At 37.5% G+C, this 13406-nt stretch overlaps 1 protein-coding gene across 1 annotated transcript; it reads left to right on the forward strand.

The window, feature by feature from the left end:
- Positions 1 to 505: 505 nt before the first annotated feature.
- LOC110589484 (cyclin-dependent kinase-like 1) lies at positions 506 to 5793 on the forward strand. Its single transcript, XM_044916224.1, has 2 exons — positions 506 to 733; positions 5083 to 5793. Exons 1-2 carry the CDS (start codon positions 506 to 508, stop codon positions 5791 to 5793), a joined length of 939 nt encoding a protein of 312 aa, XP_044772159.1.
- The last annotated feature ends 7613 nt before the right edge of the window (positions 5794 to 13406 follow it).

Genomic DNA, 13406 nt, shown 5'->3' on the forward strand with positions numbered 1-13406 from the left:
TACTTCTTGCCAAAAACTGAATGTGGATCTGAAAAAGCCTCTAAAACTAAGCCTCTAAACTTCCCCTAAATATAGGAGAAGATAATATAGGGAAAATGTTAGCATGTTAAACAACACCACGAGGATGTGTTCAGCAACATTCAGACTGCAGAAGACTTTACAGAGCAAATAAACTGAATTTATTTAACAATTAATGACAAAAATAGTATAGGGAATCAATATATTAAAAGAGTCTCCATAGATGTATGGACATTATCTTGATTCTGATTCAAACAAAGTGGGATGTGGTGGGGGCTGAGTACACATTTGATTCTACTAAGAAAATATTGAGTATTCATAATTTTAGATTTAAAAATAATTTCTGTGGTATTTTAAAAGATATCTATAAATGAGAGGTTCATGCAGACATTTATTAATGAAATATGATGTCTAGCATTTATTTCAAAATATTCTGGGATAATTATACTAATCTCTTCTTAGTTCCAGTGTGGATGGAAAATAGACCATGAAAGAGAGGCACTTGCAAAAAGAAGCTGAATATATAGGTGGGGATTTAAAAGCCTTACTAAGGATGTTGGGCATACTTATAAAAAATGGGAAGTTACCAAAAAATTTTAAGCAAAGTGACAAAGTTAGAGTTAGCTTTGTGGAAAAAAAAAAAAAAAGTCAATCTCCTAAGAATGAATTGGAAGAAGGCACAAATGAAGAGGCTATGCAACTCTCTACTGAAGAGGTAAGCGATAGCAGTGACAGCAATACAGATATAATAAACTGAGTAGATTAAAAAGATACTTATGTGGTAAAATCATCAGTAATTTGCAGTGCACTAGATACAGAAAACTGTGCAGAAAGAGATAGCAAGGATAACTCATATGATTCTAATTCACACAATTTAATGTTTGGTATCATTCACCAGACTGTTGAAGAGGGCATGTTTAAGGGGTATTAAGGTCAGGTCTGGACTTAAATTTGAGGTCCTTTTGTAACACCCAAGAGGCTAAGTAAATAGTTTTGTGTAACATTCTGTAACTTAGAAAAGGGATTTTGACTGGAAAAATGATTTTAAGAGTCTCAAGAAGATGAGAAAACATAGAAAAACTAATGAATATAAAGTGGGCCTTGGTTTAAACTCTGATAAATACCAGAATTTAAGGTCCAAGTAGAGGACTTTTCTTCCAGGGAAGGTCACTGAAATCATTGAGGATTCAATATACAGAAAATATAAAATGAGTAACATAAAAATCTTAATTAAAAAAAAGATGACAATGAAAGAAACAGACTAAATGAATGCAATTCTAGAGAGATCCTTTCAAAGACAACTGAAAGTTTCTTGCTGATTTCTTCCCTGAAGCATTTGCTGATCCTATGTACGGAATGAAATCAGATCTGGCCCAAGAAAATATAGAATACGGTGAATAATAAACCAGCAAATCTTTGGTTGTCATGTGTGCCTGAGGTGACAATCTAGAATCTTGAGAAATCTGAGTCAACAACCAGTTTCTTCATTCTTCTACTGTGGGTCTGTGCATGGACACTATAGGACCACATTAAAAGTAGATTAAAATCTCCTATAATATTACCAAACTTCATAGGAAAATTCTCACTATGAAGATGTCTGCTTCAGACATGCATCTAATATTATCATTCAGATATTTGCCAGTGTTGAAGCAACAAGATTGTGTGAAAATAAGAGCTAATGTCAAAATGTCAGAAGAGTGTAACTGAAACTCCTTCAATCTTTCAAGAATAAGAAGACTAAGCATCATTAGATTAACAGCCAAAAGGATAGGAAAAATGCGTATAAAAAACATTGTCCAGAGATATATGAAATCTTAGTACAGTTGCTATATCCCATATTGATTGGGGAGAGCTGACCCTCATTTTATCTTAAAAAAAAAAAAAAGAGAGGGGGACTATCTCTGGAAAGAAACATCACTGGAGCCTCTACACTTCTATTATGCATCATGTCTGCCATAATATTTTTTAATTTATTGGATGTGCAGAGGCAGAAAGCATGTGACATTATAGAAATGAAGAAAAAAAACATACAATAGAAGTAGACTCCCAGATGACCCAGATATTGGAATTAGCATATGAGGAATTTAATATGACTGTGACTAATATGTGAAGAAAATAGAGAATGATTGGATCAAGTGAATAAAAGATGGCAGTTTTCAATAGAGAATCAATATCCATAAAGAATTAAATGAATGTTTTAGAACTAAAAAAAAAATTGGAAAATAAAACTCATTAGCTAGGTTCAATAGAAAATAGAATACAGGATATGTAAAGTTGAAGTTAGGTTAACATAAAATTTCCAAACTGAAACACAGAAAATAAATAATAAGAAGAAAATAATGAAAAAAGGTGTAAGAAGCATGGAGAACAAATGAATAAAAAGGTTACATCAGTATAGATTTTACATAATTGAAAAGATATACAAACGATAGTATGAAAAGCTTTGTGCCAGTGAAGTTGACACTTTATATAAAATGGTCAAATTTCTTTTTTCTAAGTTTCTTTTTTATTTATTTGAGAGAGAGAGAGAGAGAAATTGTGGGAAAGCACAGAGGAAGAAGCAGACTCCTCACTGAGCAGGGAGCCCGATTTGGGGCTCAATCCCAGGACCCAGAGATCATGACCTGAGCTGAAGGCAGATGCTTAATGACTGAGGCACCCAGCTGCCCCTAAAATGGTCAAATTATTTAAGGAACAAAATTTGTCAACATTATGAAGAACTTTTTCAGAAGTGAATACTCTATGTCTGTGAAGGAACTTAAATTTATAATTAAAAAACTTAAAACATCAGCAGCAATGACAATAAAAGCAACAACAGCAAAGCCAAAAACACCTAAACAAGATGGATTCACAGGACAATTTTTATCAATATTTAAAGAAGAAACAATACCAACTTTACACTTATTCTTTCTTAAATAGAAAAAGAGTACTTCTCAACTAATCTTTGAGATCAACACACTATTGATTTAAAAATCTGGCATGTTATGAAAATGGCACTTTAAAGCCAGTATATTCTATAAATACACATGCAAAAATGCTCAATTAAACAATACTAATCAATAGTAAGCCATTATGATCAAGTAGTTTTTATTCCAGGTATTTAAGATTGTTTTCCCATTTGAAAAATCAACCAGTTTAACTAATTATATTAATAAGATTAAATACAAAATGTATAATCATCACAGAAAAATAAAAAAAAATTACTTGTTGAAAATTAGTACTCATTCATGTGAAAATTATGTGAAAATACTAAGAATAGAGAAAACTTCCTTCATATGATAAAGGGAAACTACAAAAGAAAATATAGGAAAGACTTTTTTCTCTATCAAAACACTAAAGGTAATCTTAGAAGCTACTATTTAAGTTGTTTCAGAGTTGATTTCACACATAAAATGACATGTAAAGGATTACAATTAAGAAGTATGAGAAATTCCATTGGGAAGAAGGGTGAAGTAACTCTAAAACATAGACCTTTCACATTCCATGATGAGTGTAGCTGCAAATACACTTCTTAAAATAGTTTAAAAGCCCAATAACAGGGATGAAGAACAAAATTGTATCAGAAAATAATTTTCCAAAGATGGTAGGCATCAATTTTCTCACAACCAGAAAAAGAGATGTGGAATTATCTCCATAATAACAGCTATTAAGTTATTCCAGCATAATATTATTAACAAAAGACATGTATCAGGCAGGAAATATGGCCTTTCCTAAAATTTATTTCAATAAGACATTGACCTAACACTTCTCACATGTAATATAGATGAGACTAGAGTACAGATTACAGTGTTGGTTGCCTAGAGCTCAAGAGAAAAAATAACTGTGACTGGTAATTACTCAAGCCTTCATGGGGAAAGATCCCAAGTCTAATTTCATTTTTTTAAATATAATATACATTATTAAAACCATATTTATAAGAGCCAGCTGACATTTTCATGTCTTTGATTTTGGAGAATTTTTTTCCAAACATTTTTGCTGTTCTCTTTCACATTAATTTTGGCAATTAAATATAAGATGTTTTGATTTTAAGTTCTGTCTGCCTCAAAGCAGGAAACATAGAGGCTTCACTGCCTATGTTTTTCTCCTCAAGGGAAATAACTGCCCAAAGTAAATTATGAAAGGGAGTAGTAGTTAATTACCATAGACTAGAGAGAGACTAGACTTCTTACATAGCCTGGTTGGTCACCTGTGCCCACAAGATCTAGCATAAAGAATCTTCCTATTGTGGTGGCCGAATTTGTCAGAGAGTTGACTGTCATGACCTCCCTCTGGGTCTCTCTGCTTCCATTCTTGCTCATTGTAGTCCATTATCCACTCAAGAGTTGGGATGAGTTTTTAAAACAAATCAATTGTATTTGTAATAGCCAAAAGCTGAAAAAAATCTCAGGTGTCCTTTAATGGATAAATGGTTAAACAAATGTGGTACACCTATACCATGGAATAAAGTAAAAAAGAATGCACCATTGATAAATGTAACAATGTGGGTGTATCTCCAGAGAATTGTGATGAGTAAAAAAATGCCAATGTAACCAAAATGTTTATATACTATATGATTCCATTTTTATAACATGCTTAAAATGACAGAATGATAAAAATAGAGAACAAATTCGTGGTTGATGGGTTTTAAGGAAAAGGTAAAAGTGGAAGGAAAGTGGGTGTGGCTATAAAAGGGCAATATGAGGGATTCTTGTGGTGCTGGAAATGTTCTATACCTTAACTGTCTCAAAGTCAATATGCTGGTATGGTTTTGCAGGGTGTTACCATTGGAAAAATTAAGTAAAGTGTGCTTAAGAACTCTGGTATTATTTCTCACTAATGAATATGAATATTCAATTTCCTCAAAATAAAATGTTTAAATAAAATAGCACATTTAAATTTAAATGTAAAAGGAATCATGGGGTGAAATATAGAAAAGGCAGAACTACAAAAATATCAACTAAAATTATCTATGGAGATGTCAAAATCCTTTATTTAAATATATAGGGATTTATACATATATTTGATTAAAAGTCATTCCCTCTAAGCTCTAAGAACTCTGGTGTGTGGGACGGAGCTGACATCTAGGGACTCTCCCCAGAGTGCATACATAGAGATGTGAAGCGAGAAAATATCCTCATCACAAAACATTCAGTGATTAAGCTCTGTGACTTTGGATTTGCTCAGCTTTTGACTGGACTGAGTGACTACTACACAGACTATGTGGCCACCAGGTGGTACCGCTCCCCAGCACTCTTGGTGGGGGACACGCAGTACGGCACCCCAGTAGATGTTTGGGCAGTTTGCTGTGTCTTTGCTGAGCTGCTGTCAGGGGTGCCTCTGTGGCCAGGAAAATCAGATGTAGATCAGCTCTGTCTAATCAGGAAGACCTTGGGAGATCTCATTCCTAGGCACCAACAAGTATTTAGCACAAATCAGGACTTCAGTGGGGTGAAAATTCCAGACAGTGAAGATATGGAACCACTGGAATTAAAATTTCCAAACATCTCTTATCCTGCCCTGGGGCTCTTAAAGGGCTGTCTCCACATGAATCCTGCTGAGAGACTGACATGTGAACAGCTGTTACAGCATCCATATTTTGACAGCATCAGAGAAATGGGGGCTTCGGCCAAAGAGCTTGACCGACCGGTAAGGAAGACCCTAAGACAGAACCGAAAGCACCTGCCTGGGTTGCAGGGCCTACCTCAGCTGACCAGCAGTGGCTTCCTTCCAGCTTTGGATAATAAGAAGTACTACTGGAATATGAAGAAACTGAACTACCAATTTCCAAACATTTAAGGAGCTTGGAGATGGATGATGAAAAAGGAGTTAATAATTTGGAGAAAATGAAATGTATACGTTTGCTCGAAAACAATCATGATGTTGAAAGAACATCAGGAGAATACATAAGTAATAAACGGGGGGGGAGGGGGCGGGGGGAGGGGGGGAGGGGGGAGGCCACCTGGCAGAACAGAAAGGGAAATTCCAGAGGCAGCCTTCCAGGCTTCACATGGTTATCAGAACAGAAAGGAAATACTTGTTTGGATTTTCACTTGTATTTTTGTTGTATCTAAGCAGCTGAGCTAAAGGACAGAAATAAAAACTGTACTTACTACCCCCCAAAACAAAACAAAACAAAACAAGAAAACAAAAAGAAAATTTTGAATTACATGTCATTTGATGGATGATGTGTCTCAGAAGTGTTTATCCTTACATACAAAGATGAATGGAAGCTCATATAGAAGCTAGAAAACTTTAACTATCCTGTGTGCCTATATAAACTCCTTACTACACTATTATGGAATGTGTGAATTAAAGATGGATCGTGTAAGACAGGGAGAGGTTCTAAGGGATTCTTAGCAAAATTCCAAAGTAGGTGGAACTTTTTTTTTTTTAAGGTTTTATTTATTTATTTGACACACAGAGAGAGAGAACACAAGCAGGGGGAGCAGCAGGCAGAGGGAGAGGGGGAAGCAGACTCCCCTCTGAGCAAGGAGCCCAATGCAGGGCTCTATCCTAGGACCCCAGGATCATGACCTGAGCCAAAGACAAACACGTAACCAACTGAGCCACCCAGGGGCCCCAGTAGGTGGCACTTTAATCAGATAATACAAATTCCAATCAGCACTACCATTTTAATGAATTTAATAAGAATTATACTTTACATTGGAAATGTTTCATCTACTCATGAATGTCTGAACTACAGCAAAAAGAGTGGTGGTACCATACATAGTCACGGGGCCTGGGATTCCTCAGAGTTTCATTGCCATATAGGATGTGATCCCTTTTGGATTTGTAACAATTGGCCATTTTAAAATGATCAGTTAAGAGGATATAAGCTACATATGTGAATTACAAGTCAGGTTGCAGCTCTTCAGCTCTCAGAAAACTTTAATTGCTGCAACTTTAAAAAGAGACTTTTTACCTCAGCACTTTGTTACCCTTAATACTGTCTTAGTTGTGCTCACGTGGACTACTTTTAAAATTTCTCAGTGTCTCCATAGATAAGTGTAACAGAATAGAAAACCCAGAAATGAACCCACAACTCTATGGTCAATTAATCTTCAACAAAGGAGGAAAGAATATCCAGTGGAAAAAGACAGTCTCTTCAATAAATGGTGTTGGGGAAACTAGACAGCAACATGCAAAAGAATGAAATTGGGCCACTTTCTTACACCATAAAAATAAATTCAAAATGGATTAAAAACCTAAATGTGAGAACTGAAACCATAATAATCTTGGGAGAGTACACAAGCTGTAGCAACTTCCTGAGATGAGGGAAACAAAAGCAAAAATAAACTGTTGGGACTACATAAAAAAAAAAGCTTCTGCACAGTGAAGGAAACAATCAACAAAACTAAAAGGCAGGGGGCGGAGCAAGATGGCGGAGGAGTAGGAGACCTGGATTTTGTCTGGTCCCAGGAATTCAGCTGGATAGGGATCAAACCATTCTGAACACCTATGAACTCAACAGGAGATTGAAGAAAAGAATAGCAACAACTCTCTGAACAGAAAAGCGACCACTTTCTGGAAGGTAGGACATGTGGAGAAGTGAATCCAAGGCAATATTCGGGAGGATAGATGGCGCGGGAGGGAGCCTCCATCAGCTGCTTCTGGCAAGTGATAGAGCCGCGGAGCAAGAAATTGGAACTTTTAGAAGTCTGCTCCGCTGAGGGATGTCACTCCAGTGGCTAAGCGGGGGGTGGAACCCTCATGGGACAGTGTGGTATCAGGACCCTCGGGGTCACAGAAAGACCGGGGCTGCCTGAGTGCCGCAGAGCTCCCAGGTATCAGAGCAGGGAAGCCGGCTGCAGAGACAGAGCCGAGGCGCGGGCTCTCAGCTCGGGGTTGCCATAAACTGTGATCCATGGCACAGTCAGCCCACTGCTCCTCCAGCAGGGACCCAAAAAACAGCAGATCCAGGGAGACGCCCCATCTTCCCCCGGGAGGAGTGGTGCAGGAGCACACCGCAGGGATCTGCTGGGTTTGGAGACTCCACACAGGGTCGTGTGCCAGAGATAGAAATGCTCAGGCACAGTCCGGGTGAGCACAGAGTGCTGCCGGAGACTGGAGAAACGGGAGTGATTGACTGCTTTTCTCTGGGGGCTCACTGAGGAGTGGGGCCCCGAGTTCTGAGCTCCTCCAGGGCGGACATTGGGAGGCCACCATCTCACTCTCGTCCTCCAAAGCTGTACGGAAAGCTTGCAGGGAACAAAAGCTCCCGAGAGCAAACCCAAGCAGATTACTTAGCCCGGACCAACAAGGGCGGGGCAATTCCGCCTCCAGCAAAGACATTTGGGAACCACGGCAACAGGTCCCTCCCCCAGAAGATCAGCAAGAACAGACAGCCAAGACCAAGTTTACCGATCAATGAGAATGGCAAAACTCCAGAGCTAGGGGAATACTGCACATAGAATCCATGGCTTTTTTACCATGATTCTTTAGTCTTTCAAAGTTAATCTTTTTTTTTAACTGTCTTTTTTTTTTTTAATTTTTCTTTTTCCCTTTTCAACCAACATCTTACCGATCCCTTTTTTAAAAAACATTTTTATTCCCATTTTTAAAGTCATATTCTATCCCTTCAGAGTACTTACCCTTATTTTTGGCATACATATATAAGTAGTTCTCTCTTTAAAATTTTGAGCTACAGTTTCTTCTAACAGATCAAAACATACCCTAAAACTCTAGTGTATGGCTTTGTTCTAGTCTCCTGCCTGATCACATTCTCTCCCTTTTTTTTTCTTTTTTTTTCTAAATTCTCTTCTTTCTTTTTTCAACCAACTTCTTATCAATTCCTTTTATAAAATCTTTTATAATTTTCACCTTTACAGTCATATTCCATCCCTTCATCATATCAACCCTTATTTTTGTACACATATAAGTTTTTCTTTAAAATTTTGGGAGGCACTTTCTTCTAACAGACCAAAATACACCCAAAATCTAGTCTGTGGCACTAATCTATGCACCAGCCTGATCATATTTGATCATATTCTGTTTTTTTTGTTTTGTTCTATTTTTGTTTGTTTTTATCTTTTTCTTTTCTTGTTTTTTTCTTTTTTCTTTCTTTCCCTTTCTTTTCCCCTGCTTTCAGGTCTCTTCTGATTTGTTTAGAGTATATTTTCTGGGGACATTGTTACCCTGTTAGCATTCTGTTCTCTCATTAATCTATTCTCCTCTGGACAAAATGACAAGATGGAAAAAATCACCTCAACAAAAAGAACAAGAGGTAGCACTGACTGCCAGGGACCTACTCAATATGGACATTAGTACGATGTCGGATCTAGACTTCAGAATCATGATTTTAGGGATGCCTGGGTGGCTCAGTTGGTTAAGCAGCTGCCTTCAGCTCACGTCATGATCCCAGGGTCCTGGGATCGAGTCCCACATCAGGCTCCTTGCTCGACAGGGAGCCTGCTTCTCCCTCTGCCTGCCTCTCCCCCTGCTTGTGTTCTGTCTCTCTCTGACAAATAAATAAATAAAATCTTTAAAAAAAAAAGAATCATGATTTTAAAGATATTAGCTGGGTTTGAAAAAAGCATGGAAGTTATTAGAGAAACCCTTTCTGGAGAAATAAAAGAACTAAACTCTAACCAAGTCAAAATCAAAAAGGCTATTAATGAGGTGCAATCAAATATGGGGGCGCTAACTGCTAGGATAAATGAGACAGAAGAGAGATTCAGTGAGATAGAAGACCAAATGATGGAAAATAAAGAAGCTGAGGAAAAGAGAGATCAACAACTACTGGATCACAAGGGCAGAATTCGAGAGATAAGCAATACCATAAGACAAAACAACATTAGAATAATTGGGATCCCAGAAGAAGAAGAAAGAGAGAGAGGGGCAGAAGGTATATTGGAGCAAATTATAGCAGAGAACTTCCCTAATTTGGGGAAGGAAACAGGCATGAAAATCCAGGAGGCACAGAGAACCCCTCTCAAAATCAATAAAAATAGGTCAACACCCCGACATCTAATAGTAAAACTTACGAGTCTCAGAGACAAAGAGAAAATCCTGAAAGCAGCTCAGGAGAAGAGATATGTAACCTACAAAGGTAGAAATATTAGATTGGCAACAGACCTATCCACAGAGACCTGGCAGGCCAGAAAGGACTGGCATGATATATTCAGAGCACTAAATGAGAAAAATATGCAGCCAAGAATACTATATCCAGCTAGGCTGTCATTGAAAATTGAAGGAGAGATAAAAAGCTTCCAGGACAAACAAAAACTAAAGGAATTTGCAAAACGAAACCAGCCCTACAAGAAATATTGCAAGGTGTCCTCTAAGCAAAGAGAGAGCCTAAAAGCAACATAGACCAGAAAGGAACACAGACAATATACAGTAACAGTCACCTTACAGGCAATACAATGGCACTAAATTCCTATCTTTCAATAGTTACCCTGAATGTAAATGGGCTAAATGCCCCAATCAAAAGAACAGGCTATCAGACTGGATTAAAAAACAAGACCCATCGATATGCTGTCTGCAAGAGACTCATTTTAGACCCAAAGACAGCCCCAGATTGAAAGTGAGGGGGTGGAAAACCATGTACCATACTAATGGACACTAAAAGAAAGCTGGGTGGCAATCCTTATATCAGACAAATTAGATTTTAAACCAAAGACTGTAATAAGAGATGAGGAAGGACACTATATCCTACTTAAAGGGTCTATCCAACAAGAAGATCTAACAATTGTTAGATATCTATGCCCCTAACATGGGAGCAGCCAATTATATAAGGCAATAACAAAAGCAAAGAAACACACTGACAACAATACAATAATAGTGGGGGACTTTAACACCCCCTCACTGAAATGGACAGATCATCTAAGCAAAAGATCAACAAGGAAATAAAGACTTTAAATGACACACTGGACCAAATGGACTTCACAGACATATTCAGAACATTCCATCCCAAAGCAACAGAATACATGTTCTTCTCTAGTGCCCATGGAACATTCTCCAGAATAGATCACATCCTAGGTCACAAATCAGGTCTCAACCGGTACCAAAAATCGGGATTATTCCCTGCCTATTTTCAGACCACGATGCTTTGAAACTAGAACTCAATCACAAGAGGAAAGTCGGAAAGAACTCAAATACATGGAGGCTAAAGAACATCCCACTAAGGAATGAATGGGTCAACCAGGAAATTAAAGAAGAATCAAAAAAATGCATGGAAACCAATGAAAATGAAAACACAACTGTTCAAAATCTTTGGGATGCAGCAAAGGCAGTCCTAAGAGGAAAATATATAGCAATACAAGCCTTTCTCAAGAAACAAGAAAGGTCTCAAATACACAACCTAACCCTACATCTAAGGGAGCTAGAGAAAGAACAGCAAATAAAGCCTAAACCCAGCAAGAGAAGAGAAATAATAAAGATCAGAGCAGAAATCAATAAAATAGAAACCAAAAGAACAGTAGTACAGATCAATGAAACTAGGAGCTGGTTCTTTGAAAGAATTAACAAGACTGATAAACCCCTGGCCAGACTTATCAAAAAGAAAAGAGAAAGGACCGAAATAAATAAAATCATGAATGAAAGAGGAGAAATCACAACCAACACCAAAGAAATACAAACAATTATAAGAACATATTATGAGCAGCTATATGCCAGCAAATTAGATAATCTGGAAGAAATGGATGCATTCCTAGAGATGTATCAACTACCAAAACTGAACCAGGAAGAAATAGAAAATCTGAACAGACCTATAACCACTAAGGAAATTGAAGCAGTCATCAAAAATCTCCCAACAAACAAAAGCCCAGGGCCAGATGGCTTCCCAGGGGAATTCTACCAAACATTTAAAGAAGAATTAATACCTATTCTGAAACTTCCAAAAAATAGAAATGGAAGGAAAACTTCCAAACTTGTTTTATGAGGCCACCATTACCTTGATCCCCAAATCCAAGACACCATCAAAAAAGAGAACTACAGACCAATATCCTTGATGAACACGGATGCAAAAATTCTCACCAAAATACTAGCCAACAGGATCCAACCAGTACATTAAAAGGATTATTCACTATGACCAAGTGGGATTATTCCTGGGTTGCAAGGTTGTTTCAACATCCACAAATCAATCAACGTGGTACAATACATTAACAAAAGAAAGAACAAGATTCATATGATCCTCTCAATAGATGCAGAAAAAGCATTTGACAAAGTACAGCATCCTTTCTTGATCAAAACTCTTCAGAGTATAGGGATAGAGGGTACATACCTCAATATCATAAAAGCCATCTATGAGAAACATACAGTGAATATCATTCTCAATGGGGAAAAACTGAGAGCTTTTACCCTAAGGTCAGGAACATGGCAGGGATGTCCACTATCACCACTGCTATTCAACAGAGTACTAGAAGTCCTAGCCACAGCAATCACAGAACAAAAAGAAATAAAAGGCATCTGAATCAGCAAAGTAGTCAAACTCTCACTCTTTGCAGATGATATGATACTTTATGTGGAAAACCCAAAAGACTCCACCCGAACACTGCTAGAACTCATACAGGAATTCAGTAAAGTGGCAGAATATAAAATCAATGCACAGAAATCAGTGGCATTCTTATACACCAACAACAAGACAGAAGAAAGAGAAATTAAGGAGTCGATCCCATTTACAATTACACCCAAAACCATAAGATACCTAGGAATAAATCTAACCACAGAGGCAAAGGATCTGTACTCAGAAAACTATAAAATACTCATGAAAGAAATTGAGGAAGACACAAGGAAATGGAAAAACGTTCCATGCTCATGGATTGTAAGAACAAATATTGTGAAGATGTCAATGTCCACAATAGCCAAACTATGGAAAGAGCCAATCTACACATTTAATGCAATCCCTATCAAAATACCATCCACTTTTTTCAAAGAAATGGAACAAATAATCCTAAAATTTGTATGGAACCAGAAAAGACCCCAAATAGCCAGAGGAATGTTGAAAAAGAAAAGCAAAGCTGGTGGCATCACAAGTCTGGACTTCAACCCTATTACAAAGCTGTAATCATCAAGACAGTATGGTACTGGCACAAAAACAGACACATAGATCAATGGAACAGAATAGAGAGCCCAGAAATGGACCCTTAACTCTATGGTCAACTCATCTTCGACAAACCAGGAAAGAATGTTCAATGGGAAAAAAGTCTCTTCAACAGATGGTGCTGGGAAAATTGGACAGCCACATGCAGAAGAATGAAACTGGACCATTTCCTTACACTACATACAAAAATAGACTCCTAATCGTTGAAAGACCTAAATGTGAGACAGGAGTCCATCAAAATCCTAAAGCAAAACACAGGCAGCAAACTCTTCAACCTCATCTGCAGCAACTTCTTCCTCGAAACATCGCCAAAGGCAAAGGAAGTAAGGGCAAAAATGAACTATTGGGACTTCATCAAGATAAAAAG

The sequence above is a fragment of the Neomonachus schauinslandi genome, chromosome 6 (assembly GCF_002201575.2).
Source record: "Neomonachus schauinslandi chromosome 6, ASM220157v2, whole genome shotgun sequence".
Lineage (NCBI taxonomy): Eukaryota > Metazoa > Chordata > Mammalia > Carnivora > Phocidae > Neomonachus > Neomonachus schauinslandi.